The 15,777-nt window shown below is 37.0% G+C and overlaps 1 protein-coding gene across 3 annotated transcripts in view; it reads left to right on the plus strand.

Moving 5' to 3' along the window:
* The window catches only part of MED23 (mediator complex subunit 23), a 47,152-nt gene that overhangs the window by 2,557 nt on the left and 28,818 nt on the right, over window positions 1-15,777 (plus strand). For 2 of the 3 annotated variants that reach the window (XM_050786301.1, XM_050786303.1), the window contains exons 4-11: window positions 6,024-6,148; window positions 7,555-7,666; window positions 9,053-9,151; window positions 10,265-10,366; window positions 11,097-11,166; window positions 12,486-12,598; window positions 14,960-15,055; window positions 15,628-15,645. In XM_050786301.1, coding sequence (XP_050642258.1) covers window positions 6,024-6,148; window positions 7,555-7,666; window positions 9,053-9,151; window positions 10,265-10,366; window positions 11,097-11,166; window positions 12,486-12,598; window positions 14,960-15,055; window positions 15,628-15,645 — 735 coding nt within the window. The remainder of the gene's footprint in view (window positions 1-6,023; window positions 6,149-7,554; window positions 7,667-9,052; window positions 9,152-10,264; window positions 10,367-11,096; window positions 11,167-12,485; window positions 12,599-14,959; window positions 15,056-15,627; window positions 15,646-15,777) is intronic. The other variant, XM_050786302.1, reaches the window with a different exon arrangement.

The raw sequence follows: 15,777 nt of genomic DNA on the forward strand, positions 1-15,777 counted from the left end.
TCCTGACTTTTTAATGATCGCCATTCTAACTGGTGTGAGATGGTATCTCATTGTGGTTTTGATTTGCATTTCTCTGATGGCCAGTGATGATGAGCATTTTTTCATGTGTCTGTTGTCTGTATGAATGTCTTCTTTTGAGAAATGTCTGTTCATATCCTTTGCCCACTTTTCAATGGGGTTGTTTGATTTTTTCTTGTAAATTTGTTTGAGTTCTTTGTAGGTTCTGGATATTAGCCCTTTGTCAGATGAGTTGATTGCAAAAATGTTCTCCCATTCTGTAGGTTGCCTGTTCACTCTGATGGTAGTTTCTTTTGCTGTGCAGAAGCTCTTTAGTTTAATTAGATCCCATTTGTCAATTTTGGCTTTTGCTGCCATTGCTTTTGGTGTTTTAGACATGAAGTCTTTGCCCATGCCTATGTCCTGAATGGTACTACCTAGGTTTTCCTCTAGGGTTTTTATGGTATTAGGTCTAACATTTAAGTCTCTAATCCATCTTGAATTAATTTTCGTATAAGGAGTAAGGAAAGGATCCAGTTTCAGCTTTCTACTTATGGCTAGCCAATTTTCCCAGCACCATTTATTAAATAGGGAATCCTTTCCCCATTTCTTGTTTCTCTCAAGTTTGTCAAAGATCAGATGGCTGTAGATGTGTGGTATTATTTCTGAGGACTCTGTTCTGTTCCATTGGTCTATATCTCTGTTTTGGTACCAGTACCATGCTGTTTTGGTTACTGTAGCCTTGTAGTATAGTTTGAAGTCAGGTATCGTGATGCCTCCAGCTTTGTTCTTTTGACTTAGGATTGTCTTGGAGATGCGGCTCTTTTTTGGTTCCATATGAACTTTAAAGCAGTTTTTTTTCCAATTCTGTGAAGAAACTCATTGGTAGCTTGATGGGGATGGCATTGAATCTATAAATAACCTTGGGCAGTATGGCCATTTTCACGATATTGATTCTTCCTATCCATGAGCATGGTATGTTCTTCCATTTGTTTGTGTCCTCTTTTATTTTACTGAGCAGTGGTTTGTAGTTCTCCTTGAAGAGGTCCTTTACATCCCTTGTAAGTTGGATTCCTAGGTATTTTGTTCTCTTTGAAGCAATTGTGAATGGAAGTTCATTCATGATTTGGCTCTCTGTTTGTCTGTTACTGGTGTATAAGAATGCTTGTGATTTTTGCACATTAATTTTGTATCCTGAGACTTTGCTGGAGTTGCTTATCAGCTTAAGGAGGTTTTGGGCTGAGACAATGGGGTTTTCTAAATATACAATCATGTCATCTGCAAAGAGGGACAATTTGACTTCTTCTTTTCCTAACTGAATACCCTTGATTTCTTTCTCTTGCCTGATTGCCCTAGCCAGAATTTCCAACACTATGTTGAATAGGAGTGGTGAGAGAGGGCATTCCTGTCTTGTGCCAGTTTTCAAAGGGAATTTTTCCAGTTTTTGCCCATTCAGTATGATATTGGCTGTGGGTTTGTCATAAATAGCTCTTATTATTTTGAGCTACGTTCCATCAATACCGAATTTATTGAGCGTTTTTAGCATAAAGGGCTGTTGAATTTTGTCAAAAGCCTTTTCTGCATCTATTGAGATAATCATGTGGTTCTTGTCTTTGGTTCTGTTTATATGCTGGATTATGTTTGATTTGTGAATGTTGAACCAGCCTTGCATCCCAGGGATGAAGCCCACTTGATCATGGTGGATAAGCTTTTTGACGTGCTGCTGAATCCGGTTTGCCAGTATTTTATTGAGGATTTTTGCATCGATGTTCATCAGGGATATTGGTCTAAAATTCTCTTTTTTTGTTGTGTCTCTGCCAGGCTTTGGTATCAGGATGATGTTGGCCTCAAAAAATGAGTTAGGGAGGATTCCCTCTTTTTCTATTGATTGGAATAGTTTCAGAAGGAATGGTACCAGCTCCTCCTTGTACCTCTGGTAGAATTCAGCTGTGAATCCATCTGGTCCTGGACTTTTTTTCGTTGGTAGGCTATTAATTATTGCCTCAATTTCAGAGCCTGCTATTGGTCTATTCAGGGATTCAACTTCTTCCTGGTTTAGTCTTGGAAGAGTGTAAGTGTCCAGGAAATTACCCATTTCTTCTAGATTTTCTAGTTTATTTGCGTAGAGGTGTTTATAGTATTCTCTGATGGTAGTTTGTATTTCTGTGGGGTCGGTGGTGATATCCCCTTTATCATTTTTTATTGCGTCTATTTGATTCTTCTCTCTTTTCTTCTTTATTAGTCTTGCTAGCGGTCTGTCAATTTTGTTGATCTTTTCAAAAAACCAACTCCTGGATTCATTGATTTTTTGGAGGGTTTTTTGTGTCTCTATCTCCTTCAGTTCTGCTCTGATCTTAGTTATTTCTTGCCTTCTGCTAGCTTTCAAATGTGTTTGCTCTTGCTTCTCTAGTTCTTTTAATTGTGATGTTAGAGTGTCAATTTTAGATCTTTCCTGCTTTCTCATGTGGGCATTTAGTGCTATAAATTTCCCTCTACACACTGCTTTAAATGTGTCCCAGAGATTCTGGTATGTTGTATCTTTGTTCTCATTGGTTTCAAAGAACATCTTTATTTCTGCCTTCATTTCGTTATGTACCCAGTAGTCATTCAGGAGCAGGTTGTTCCGTTTCCATGTAGTTGAGCGGTTTTGATTGAGTTTCTTAGTCCTGAGTTCTAGTTTGATTGCACTGTGGTCTGAGAGACAGTTTGTTATAATTTCTGTTTTTGTACATTTGCTGAGGAGTGCTTTACTTCCAATTATGTGGTCAGTTTTGGAATAAGTGTGATGTGGTGCTGAGAAGAATGTATATTCTGTTGATTTGGGGTGGAGAGTTCTGTAGATGTCTATTAGGTCTGCTTGCTGCAGAGATGAGTTCAATTCCTAGATACCCATGTTAACTTTCTGTCTCGTTGATCTGTCTAATGTTGACAGTGGAGTGTTGAAGTCTCCCATTATTATTGTATGGGAGTCTAAGTCTCTTTGTAAGTCTCTAAGGACTTGCTTTATGAATCTGGGTGCTCCTGTATTGGGTGCATATATATTTAGGATAGTTAGCTCTTCCTGATGAATTGATCCCTTTATCATTATATAATGGCCTTCGTTGTCTCTTTTGATCTTTGATGGTTTAAAGTCTGTTTTATCAGAGACTAGTATTGCAACCCCTGCTTTTTTTTGTTCTCCATTTGCTTGGTAAATCTTCCTCCATCCCTTTATTTTGAGCCTATGTATATCTCTGCATGTGAGATGGGTCTCCTGAATACAGCAGACTGATGTGTCTTGACTCTTTATCCAGTTTGCCAGTCTGTGTCTTTTAATTGGAGCATTTAGTCCATTTACATTTAAGGTTAATATTGTTATTTGTGAACTTGATCCTGCCATTATGATATTAACTGGTTATTTTGCTCGTTAGTTGATGCAGTTTCTTCCTAGCCTCGACGGTCTTTACATTTTGGCATGTTTTTGCAATGGCTGGTACCGGTTGTTCCTTTCCATGTTTAGTGCTTCCTTCAGGGTCTCTTGTAAGGCAGGCCTAGTGGTGACAAAATCTCTAAGCATTTGCTTATCTGTAAAGGATTTTATTTCTCCTTCACTTATGAAACTTAGTTTGGCTGGATATGCAATTCTGGGTTTAAAATTCTTTTCTTTAAGAATGTTGAATATTGGCCCCCACTCTCTTCTGGCTTGTAGAGTTTCTGCCGAGAGATCTGCTGTTAGTCTGATGGGCTTCCCTTTGTGGGTAACCCGACCTTTCTCTCTGGCTGCCCTTAAGATTTTTTCCTTCATTTCAACTTTGGTGAATCTGGCAATTGTGTGTCTTGGAGTTGCTCTTCTCGAGGAGTATCTTTGTGGTGTTCTCTGTATTTCCTGGATGTGAATGTTGGCCTGCCCTACTAGGTTGGGGAAGTTCTCCTGGATGATATCCTGCAGAGTGTTTTCCAACTTGGTTCCATTTTCCCCCTCACTTTCAGGCACCCCAATCAGACGTAGATTTGGTCTTTTTACATAATCCCATACTTCTTGCAGGCTTTGTTCATTTCTTTTTCTTCTTTTTTCTTTTGGTTTCTCTTCTCGCTTCATTTCATTCATTTGATCCTCAATTGCTGATACTCTTTCTTCCAGTTGATCGAGTCGGTTACTGAAGCTTGTGCATTTGTCACGTATTTCTCGTGTCATGGTTTTCATCTCTTTCATTTCGTTTATGACCTTCTCTGCATTAATTACTCTAGCTATCAATTCTTCCACTTTTTTTTCAAGATTTTTAGTTTCTTTGCGCTGGGTACGTAATTCCTCCTTTAGCTCTGAGAAGTTTGATGGACTGAAGCCTTCTTCTCTCATCTCGTCAAAGTCATTCTCCGTCCAGCTTTGATCCATTGCTGGCGATGAGCTGCGCTCCTTTGCCGGGGGAGATGCGCTCTTATTTTTTGAATTTCCAGCTTTTCTGCCCTGCTTTTTCCCCATCTTTGTGGTTTTATCTGCCTCTGGTCTTTGATGATGGTGACGTACTGATGGGGTTTTGGTGTAGGTGTCCTTCCTGTTTGATAGTTTTCCTTCTAACAGTCAGGACCCTCAGCTGTAGGTCTGTTGGAGATTGCTTGAGGTCCACTCCAGACGCTGTTTGCCTGGGTATCAGCAGCAGAGGCTGCAGAAGATAGAATATTGCTGAACAGCAAGTGTACCTGTCTGATTCTTGCTTTGGAAGCTTCCTCTCAGGGGTGTACTCCACCCTGTGAGGTGTGGGGTGTCAGACTGCCCCTAGTGGGGGATGTCTCCCAGTTAGGCTACTCGGGGTCAGGGACCCACTTGAGCAGGCAGTCTGTCCCTTCTCAGATCTCAACCTCCGTGTTGGGAGATCCACTGCTCTCTTCAAAGCTGTCAGACAGAGTCGTTTGCATCTGCAGAGGTTTCTGCTGCTTTTCTTACTTGTTTTTTAAATAGCAACGTAATATTCCATTGTATGGCTGTACCTTCCTCCATTTAACCAATCTTCTACTGACTCTTAAGTTTCTTCTTAACTTTTTCTCATTTAACCAGTGCTGTGATGAATAATATTATGCCTGAAAAATAGGATAAATTCCTAGAAATAGTATTGCTGAGTCAAAAGCCTTACTGGTTTGTAAGTTTTATAGAAATTATTAAATTTTCCACAAGGGTTATACTAGTTTATACTTCCACCAGCAATGTTTGAGAGTATCTTTTTATTATAACCTCACAATAGAGTGTTACGCTTTTTGATCTTTGCTGATCAAAAACATGAGAAATTTTATCTCAGTATAATTTTATTTTGCATTTCTCAGTGATGTTGAACATCTTTCCAAAATTTTTTTAAAAAATTCATTAAACACTTTATAAATTATGATGTGGCCCTCTAATGGAGAAACCAGGAAGAAAATAGGTATTTCCAAATCATTGTTATATGTGCCACAATAGAAGTATGTATGAGAACAGTGGTCATGGAGAGAAGCAGAACATTATAGGCTCTTTTTGGAGATATCCTAGAAGATAAACTTTGATACAGCACAACATTTGACATCATATTTAACGTTTTGCAAGTCCAGAAATGTGACATGTCATTAGATTCATAATGGGCTCTTCTTTAGGCTCTTAGGGATTAGATTCACACCTAATTCTCATAAGGCTGATACATACTGATCCATAATGAATTTTACTCCCAGTGACAGTAATATTTATATATGCCATAAAGGGCAATGTTTACAATGCCTTACAATGATCTGTGTTAAGAGTTTTCTATTGACCATTGATATGTTAGTTAATTAATACTTTTGAAGGTCCCATGTAATAAAAAGGTAGCATTTTATCTATATAATTGCAAAATTTTAAGCTTAATGTGACAAATACTAAATCTGAACATTTTAATTTTCCTTTTTTAAAAAATTATTTTCATCCACAGATGCTCATAGTGAAGTATTTCATTCATAGTATTGGTATACTTCCAGTTGTAGTATTAGCTATTTCTTATAAAAATGTAACTTTAGACCCCAAATAAAATCATTCTCTAATTTTCCAGGAGTCTCATGAACAGTGTATCCAGTGGATTGTTAAGTTTATTCATGGTCAGCATAGTCCTAAAAGAATTTCTTTTCTTTATGACTGCTTAGCAATGGCAGTTGAGACTGGTCTCCTTCCACCCAGGTACGTTTAATGGGTATGAGCAATCTGACGAATTTTCTTTTCTATATGTGATTGGAAATTGGTTGAGGTTGTTGTTGTGAAAAGATAAGAGAATGAAGAAGAAAGTGAGGTTCATCAAGTAATCCTTTATATAATACCTCAGGTTTTAGTTTTTAGGAGTCATAATCTTTGAATTATATAATGCTTGTGGGCTCAAAATCAGATGTTTCTGCCCAGGTGCTGAGATTAATCTCTTTGATTAGTTTGTAACACTTTACTTTTGCTGCATAACCTCAACACCTCATGGCTTAAAACAATAATACTCAGGTTTTAAAATTATTCATGGTTTTGGTGGTTGACTGGGCTTAAGAGGCACTTTTTCCTCAAGGTCTTAATGATTAATGATCGATGTAGCTGGGGCTGGAGCATGGCAAAAGCTTCCCCACTCAGATATCTGGTGGTTAGTTCCTGGCTGTCATCTGGAACCTCAGCTGAGATTATTAGCCAGAACCTCCACAGGCCCTCGCCTTGTGGCCTGAACTTTCTCACCTCATGGTGGAGCCTAACAGCAAGTGTGCAAAAGAGGGCTAGACAGAAATTGTGTCACCTTGTCTTAGAAGTCATACTGCATTCTTTCGGCCATAGTCTTAGGTCTGCCCACATCTAAGGAGTGAGAACATAGACTTTCCCCCTACCTCTCCTTGGGAGAAATGTCAGTGTCACATTTCAGAAGAAGATGTGGGATCAAAAATCTTGTTGCCACCCTCTTGGAAAAATCCAGTGTACCACAAGGTGATAGATGGTAAACATGTAACTGAAAGCTCCAGATACACTTCTTTCTAGTAAAATATAACGTAGTGAATATTATTTCATTCTTACTTTGTTTTTGATCTTTCATACAAGTAAAGAATGTAAAATGCTATACATATTTATAAGTGTACTTAGTAATAATGCACTTTTATGAAAGATATTTGAGAGGATAAATATAATACAGTCCATAGACTATGGCTATATTAGTCTGTCTCATGCTGCTAACAGAGACATACCTGAGACTGGGTAATTTATAAAGGAAAGAAGTTTAATTGACTCACAGTTCGGCATGGCTAGGGAGGCCTCAGGAAACTTAGAATTGTGGCAAAAGGCACCTCATCACACAGGGCGGCGGGAGAGAGAATGAGTGCCCAACGAAGGGGGAATCCCCATGTGAAACCGTTAGATCTTGTGAGAACTAACTCACTATCATGAGAACAGGATCGGGGAAACTGTCCCCCATGATTTAAGTGGTTTTACTCATGACACATGGAGATTATGGGAACTACAATTCAAGATGAGATTTGTGTGAGTACACAGCCAAACCATATCGGTGGCTATTAGAGAACTTGGAAAATTCTGTCTTATAACTGGAATGGCTGTTTCTTTTTTTATAGGCTGGTTTGTGAATCCCTGATAAACTCTGACACTCTTGAGTGGGAAAGAACACAGCTTTGGGCCTTAACATTTAAACTGGTTCGGAAAATAATTGGGGGAGTGGATTACAAGGTATATTTTTCTCATTATAAAAAGTGATTGTTTTCAGATATGATTGATTTTTCAGTGTGCATATCCTACTTTCAGGTGAGAGACATGTTGTGGAAGCATTTACAAAATCTGTCTATTTCTTGTGGTATATTTCCTGAAGAGATTTAAAATTACTCAGTTGTTCCCAAGGCTCCTCTACTCCCCTCCCAACATTCTTATAAGTACAGGTAGCTGATACATTTTTATGAAGAGTAGGGAAGTCACAAAGCAGAATCCATGTTCCTTCATGCTGCAAGTGTTATGATCCCTTCAAATGAAAGCACAGAGCAGGGGTGTGTGGAACTGAGAAGGGATGGTAGGCATCACTGATGAAGGGAACAAGACCTGCTTCACCTCCCTTGGACGTGAGTCTTATCTCAACTAATATCTTCAGCACTTTGGGCTCTTGACCAAAAACAACGTACACTCTCTAGTTTTGTCTCATGGAACGGCTTAGGGACTCCATAGCTACAAAAGCCATTCTGTATCTTAATGAAAAGGAGACTTTTGTCATTGTCCTTTTCCCAAGAACTACTAGTGTCTGACCCTGTGCTTTATTTCTGCATTTTCTCTAATCTGAAATGACTTACCAGATAATGACCTAACAGATAATTATTAGTTTAAATCATGATTTATCACACAGTTAACTCTAAGAAGCTTTTGCTAATTATTTTCTCTTTACTCGGATTTATGCAATTTTTGCCTTCTTATTTGTATGGTACTTCATAATTGTTCTTTTATGTATGTGTTCTGTCTCTTACAAGCTTGGTTACCTAGTTCATAGTCAATAAATGCATGTTGAATGAAATTTCTTCTTTATATATCAGATAATGTGACTAGTATTAGGTATGTGGAAATGATTAACAGAATAGCCTTGGATATCCTTGAGAGATTAAGGTATGTGATGGATGAGAAGGGAGAATAGGCCAGTCACAGTGGCTCACACCTATAATCCCAGCACAAAAGGGAGTGAGCAGAAAGAGTCGTCTACCAAAAAGTTTGATACTGTTACTCAAGTTTTCAGAGTGCTTTCAAGTCTTGTTAAAATATGTTTCTGTCTGTATGTATAAATTAAGGTGTTTGACCCTTGTAACAGTGGAAACCCTTCCATTGTTATGAGGGCCAAAAAAGTTTGGCAAACTGTATAATGACTTTTTTTGCTCATCGTATTGTAAGACAGTCTTTAGAATTCTGTTTTGGAACATGACTCTTCTCTTGAGTTAATGTTAGGGACTTAGATAGTAACTAGGATTCAGGAAATTTAAAGGTGTGACCTGGAAGGAATATATAACCCTGAAACCTTTGGGTGTTTTAGCTAACACAGTAGACACTACTTAATTTTAATCCATGTCTTTTTTCTTATATCAGGGTGTTCGAGATCTCTTAAAAGTGATTTTGGAGAAGATTTTGACAATTCCTAATACAGTGAGCTCTGCTGTTGTACAGCAGCTTCTGGCAGCAAGAGAGGTAATTTAGACATATCTGAAATTCATGATCACAACCTCAAAAAAGTCTAGCTTTGTTTAGGTCTGTGCTTTTAATACTTATGGTATTTTGTGAGATGCTCTATTTCTTCTACAAAAAAAAAATCACTTCTATTTTAAAAGATGCTAGTTCCCTTATATTTCAAAAGGACATTTTAAATTTTAATTCATGGTTTTAAATTACAAAAACAATGAAATAGAAATTAAAATAGCTTAAACCATTACAAGACCTCAGCATGTGGACCACTTAAAAGATCTTTGTACTTTGTAACTAGTATTGCAAGAATTGTTACGTTGGTCTGTTGCTCTCCTGTTTAAGTGTGCCAATATTTAAAGCATGTGCAAGGTTATTTACTAACATTGAACAATGTATTCCATTGTTTATTAATCTTTATTTTTAGATTTTTTTACATATAAATGTATTCTTTTATGCTACAGTTGAAACCCAATAAATCCAATAAATACTATCTCTACATTTTATTTTAATCGACAAGGAGCAGTTGTCTGTGTGTGTATATATATATTATACTTATTTTTTTAATGATAACACTTAAAATCTCTCTTAGCAATTTTGAAGTATACATTATATTGTTATTAACCATAGTCACCATAATGTCCAATAGGTCTCTTGAACTTATTCCTCTTGTCAAACTGAAATTTTGTCCTTTGACCAACATCTCTCCAGAAAGTAACATCTCTACTTTTTAATATCTTTTTTTGTTGTCATTATCATTGTTATATTTAAAAGGCTCACATGGACCAGATTCAGTGGCCCATGTCTGTAATCCCAATGCTTTGGGAGGCCGAGGCGGGAGGCTCATTTAAGCCCATTGTCTTTACAAAAAATTAGAAAGTTAGCCGGGCCTGCTGGCATACACCTGTAGTCCCAGCTACTCTGGAGGCTGAGGTGGGAACACCACTGGAGCCCCAGAGGTCGAGGATGGTAGTGAGCCATGATTGTGCCACAGCACTCAAAGCCTGGGCAACAGAGCAAGACCCTGTCTCAAAAAAATAAAATAAATAATGATAATAAATAAAATAAAGAGCTTATATGTGGGACTAGTCAAGAATGATGTGGCATTTTTATTTTTCTTAGGTTATAGCATATATCTTGGAAAGAAATGCCTGCTTATTACCAGCCTATTTTGCAGTCACTGAGATCAGGAAACTGTATCCTGAAGGCAAACTTCCACACTGGGTAAATTTTATATTTCCCAAATTTTTAATATAAATTTTCGGCTGGGTTTGGTGGCTCACAGCACTTTGGAGGGCAAAGGTGGGAAGATGATTTGAGGACAAGAGTTCAAGACCAACCTGGGTAACATAACAAGACTCTGTCTCTACAAAACATCAAAACACACACACATATTAGCCAGGCATAGTAGCACGTGCCTATAGCCCCAGCTACTCAGGAGCTGAGGCAGGAGGATTACTTGAAACCAGGAGTTTGAGGCTGCAGTGAGCTGTACTCCAGCTTCGGCAACAGAATGAGACCCCGTCTCACACACGGAAAAGGGTATTTTGTCAAAAACAGTTATATTAATCTTATTTTTGTGTGCTTATTCTTTTAATGATGACTTTATCCTTAGATAATATGTATATTTTTAATCATGATGTATTTCTTTCATTTCTCTGCATTTCCATTGAGACAATTTATATGCCATGTGATAAAATATGCTCAGCTTCATCAAATAGCTAAGGATATGGTGGTGTGACTTGGTTTAATTCAGGGACAGATGAACTGGTGAGTGATTTTTTTAGAAGGAAGCAAAAGGGAGCTAACCTTTAAACAATTATCATGTGCCAGGGCATTGTACTAAATCTTTACATATATTATCTCATTTTATGTAAATGTTCACGATATTTCAGGGGCAGCCTCAATTTTCCTTTTGTACTTATTTACTTGACTTCCCTCTTTCTCTCTTCAGTTACTTGGAAACCTAGTATCAGACTTTGTGGATACCTTCAGGCCCACAGCAAGGATAAACTCCATTTGTGGTAGGATTATAATTTTAAATATGCCAAATAGTACCTGATTTTTAGTAATCTTACTATTGAACAAAGCTGAGGGATGGTCTCTTAATATGTGCCTTGGTGACTTGTCATATTGGTGACTCTCTAAGAGCTTAATATAATGTCTTTCACTTGTTTTCACTTACTTTGTGTGCCAAATACAGGGAGGAAAAAGAAACTCTCTGGAATGGGTTTCATCTTCATTTAAAACCATTCTAGAAGTGAGTTTCTTGGTGATTAGAAAGACATTTTAATACAGCTAGTAAAGCACCATGGAATTTCTAGGCAGCTGGAAGGCTCAACAGACCTGTCCCTCTGTGGCTATAGAACGTGAAGGTGTCAAGCTCACTCAGCCCATTCTAATTCCCACTTTTGCTCTTCCTTTCATCTAATTTTCCATTTTCCCATGTTTTGTTAGAGTCTCTGAACTTTCTTTTAAAAATAACCATGTGATTTGGCAATTTTTGCAGTGCCCACATATCCTCTTGAATTATTTCTAGAAATCATGGTGACCTCAGAACCGTGTGGAAATATAGACCATTGTTTATTCAGTGATCAAATATTGAGTTCTTCCTATGAGCCAGGTGCTATTCTAGATACTGAAAATACAAAAATAATCTAAATAGACACTAGACAGATAATTATCAGATTTCTAGCTTTTGTAACTGAGTGGATATTGATATCATGTAGTGAATTATGGAAGCAAAGTAGGTTGGAGAAGGATGATGAATTTGAGACATGTTGAGTTTGAGGTGCTTGTAGGACATCCAAGTGACAATATTTGTTAGGCAGTTGGATGTATGAGCTGATAGTCATATGTGACGTGTAAAGCCTCTAGGAATATCCTGCATAAAGTTTAATCATGTTGACACTGAACTAGCAGTCTTAAACTTTTTCCTGTAAATGGCCATTTAGTAAATATTTTAAGCTTTGTAGGCTACAGAATCTGTTCCAAATACTCAGCTCTGCCATTGGACTGCAAAGGCAGTTGTGTTCCAATAAAACTTTATAAAAACAGGTGCCAGGCTGGATTTGGCCCATGGATTATAGTTGGCTGATCTCTGCCCTAGACATTTAGACAAAATGCAACATTTTCAACTTTGGAAAGCCTGTGCAAATTGATCTTCAACTATCTGAACTAAAAATAAAATTCCCAAACTTCAGTCTCACTGAAACATTTTTATAAGCCATTTTTAAACCAAAGCAATGCCTATTTCAGCATATATGTTCATTAAATATTTATGAAGTGAATGAAGTACTGCTGTGTTCACATTTACTTAAAAACATTTTTGTGATACGTCCAGGTCGCTGTAGTCTTCTGCCAGTTGTAAATAACTCGGGTGCCATTTGTAATTCATGGAAACTGGATCCTGCAACTCTTCGTTTTCCTTTGAAAGGCCTTTTGCCATATGATAAGGTATGTTGCTAAATATAATGACACTTTTAGTCCATCTGACAGTCTTCAACCTAGATTAAGTGTGATGCTAAATTGTTGCTTCATAATCTGAAGAAGTAAATATTTAATGAAAGGTAGCTTATAGTTTATCATGTTATTCTAGTATCCAAATATACCCTGTGGTTGATGCTATTGTGGGTGTTTATGCCCCAGTGGTCCACCTCTGGCAAGGTATTCGGAGGTGGGAAACTGAAATTTTAAATTGATTCCTTGATTAAGTCCCCACATTTTAAAAGTGGTAGAGCTTTTAAATGTGAACTCAGTCTAATTCCAGAATCTACACTCTTAACACCTGTGCTATCAAGTTATTTGTCCTTCCAAATTTGGAAATAGTGTTTTTGTTTACACTTGTAAACAGTATTTAGAAACTGTCTTCATTCTTCTTAGATTACATTTCTGAACAGAAAATTACTTCATTACAATGATACTTAAGACTAATGTGACTATATTTGAAGTCACATTTCTAAGTTTGACCCTAAAGGGAAGAGGGTATGCTTTTTCAAATCACTGAAATTTTGATATACCCTTTAAGGGGCACCAGTCCTTCTAAATTGTTGCATTAGTGAGCAGTCTTGCTGACTGGACTGATAATTTTTTGGGCCTAGTTGCTCTTTTTACAACTATATCTACATTGTCAACTCTTGCTATAAGAACGTCTTCGTAAAACAGTCACTTTGGTTATTCTGTTTTAAAATGCCTCAGGAATTCTTTAAAATTAGCACATTGAAGTGAATGTGTATGTACTCGACCCCTTTCCCAGACATTTTACTGTTAAAATGAAGAAAGAAACAGTAAACAAAGACATTCCGGTAGATGGGGTGAATAGAGAGGGATTACAGGCTGATAGAAATGAATTTAAAAGAAAAAAAAAAAAGAAATTTAATGCCATAACTGTTTCTAAGGTTTTTACATCATAGTCACAATAGCATAGTCTTTTAAAGATTATCTTAAAAATAGGTATATAAAGTGATTTTTTTTTTTCTTTCTATCTGTCCATCCACCTAAGGAGACATTTAAAAACATCCAGCTAACCTTATGCAAGCAGTGCTTGAGGTTTGTAAGAAGAAAAACTTTCATTAACTCTATCAAAATGTTATGTCCCCAGCAACATAGAAATGAAAACGATGTGCTCTAGAAAGCCATTAGATGACTTAGAAACCATCTAGCATCATGGAAGAGTTAAAATAAACTAGAATGAAATCCTTCTAAATTAATCTATTTAATAAACATAAATTCATATTTTTAAATTAATATCTTTTAAGTATGGGCAGGCAAAATTAACAAATATAAATAGGCTTATCGCTGTTTCATCTACTTCTCAAAAAGTTGATATGCTTTAAGCTAAAAAGCTGTTTTTTGAATCTTATTAGGAAAATAGGGAATTGATTGGTCTATATTCAAGACATTGAATAAACATTCAGCCTGTCATTTGGAAAACTCTGAAAAAGATTTTATTTTTAATGTCATTTTCTAGTATTATTTTTTGTTTGATTATTTGTTTCTTAAGTCAGGCTCTCACTCTGTTACCCAGGCTGGAGTATAGTGGCATGATCACAGCTCACCACACCCTCGACCTTTGGGACTCAGGTGACCTTCCCCACCTCAGCCTCCTGAGTAGCTGAGGCTACAGGCATATGCCATCATGCCTGGCTAGTTTTTTGTATTTTTTGTAGAGATGAGGTTTTGCCATATTGCCCAGGCTGGCCTCAAACTCATGGGCACAAGAGATCTTCCCAACTTGGCCTCCCAAAGTGCTGGGATTACAGGCATGAGCCACTATGCCCGGCCTAGTACTATTTATTATAAACTGAATTTGACTATCAGAAATTGTATACTTACATGCCTAGAAAGCCTTCTAGAAAACTGACTTGTTAAGTTTTAACAGAAAGGAAGCAAAGATATTATTAATGATGCTTCTTTATGTCTAAGAAACATGATCACCTAGGACAAAATCTATATAAATTGACATTAGTGAGATGCTAAAATTTAAAAAATTTAAACCTTCTGCATTTTCAGGGAAAGTATAGTGGAAAGTACACTGGGGAAGGGGGATTGGAAGGTCTGGTTCTAGTGTTATCTTTATTGTTACCCTCTGTATGACCTTGGGGCAAACCGCTTCATCTCAGGTGTCAAATGAGGCAAATGAGGGGTGGGAACAGATGACCTGTAAGCACTAAAATCCTATGATTTTTTTCCCACTAGATACTGCCTACTCTGTGAAGGTAACGAGTGCCTTTAGAGGATTTTAAAATCTCATTTCTAATAATTTGGATTAATGTTGACATTGATCTTGAAGCAATGATTTTCTTATTTTCTTTAAAGGATCTCTTTGAACCACAGACTGCTTTGTTGAGATATGTATTGGAGCAGCCTTATTCCAGGGATATGGTCTGCAATATGCTAGGTTTAAATAAGCAGGTACTGTACTATGCTGGAAACCTAGTAAATTCTGCATAGAATCTGCACTATTCTTTTCTCTTTTCTTTGCTATAGCTAACTGAGCAAAACAGTTAAAAACTACTTAGTGACTTTCAAAAATATACATAGTTTTTTAAACAATGTATTATTCCTACCATTTATATATTACTTTAAGAATGTTTAAATCTAAAAAGAAAAATTTTTAAAGTTGGTTTATTTTGCATTGCTTTTTTTTCTATAAGGCCAGTTTCAAGTATACCTTTTGCCAGAGAAACCTACACATGACTTAACCATAATTTTTGACTTTTTTTTGTTGTTTGGGTGTCTGTTTTTATATAACCCTTGGTATCTTCAGCGTGGCCTTCTTGCTGACTTTTTTTTTTTTTTTTTTTTTTTTTTTTTTTTTTTTTGGTGTGTGTTTGCTTGTTTTTGGTGGTTTAACATGTGGGAGGGTTTGTGCTGACTCTGGGTTCCTTGAGGCTGGCCTCATAGTCACTGTTTTGTCTTTTCTTTTTTTCTTCCTTTATTTTTGTTCTGTCCTGTCTTGTCCTGCCCATCCTCCAATGCTCTAGACCTTGAACATTGCTCAGGTATGTTCACAACCTTACTGTTGTATTGTGACTAACGATACGCTGGCCGCTTTGTAGCCACTGATTCCATTTAGAGAATACGTGTATGGTCGGGGCTTGAAATTGGCAGGACCATGCTGAGACCAAGGCCAC

Source organism: Macaca thibetana, chromosome 4, assembly GCF_024542745.1.
Source record: "Macaca thibetana thibetana isolate TM-01 chromosome 4, ASM2454274v1, whole genome shotgun sequence".
Classification (NCBI taxonomy): domain Eukaryota; kingdom Metazoa; phylum Chordata; class Mammalia; order Primates; family Cercopithecidae; genus Macaca; species Macaca thibetana.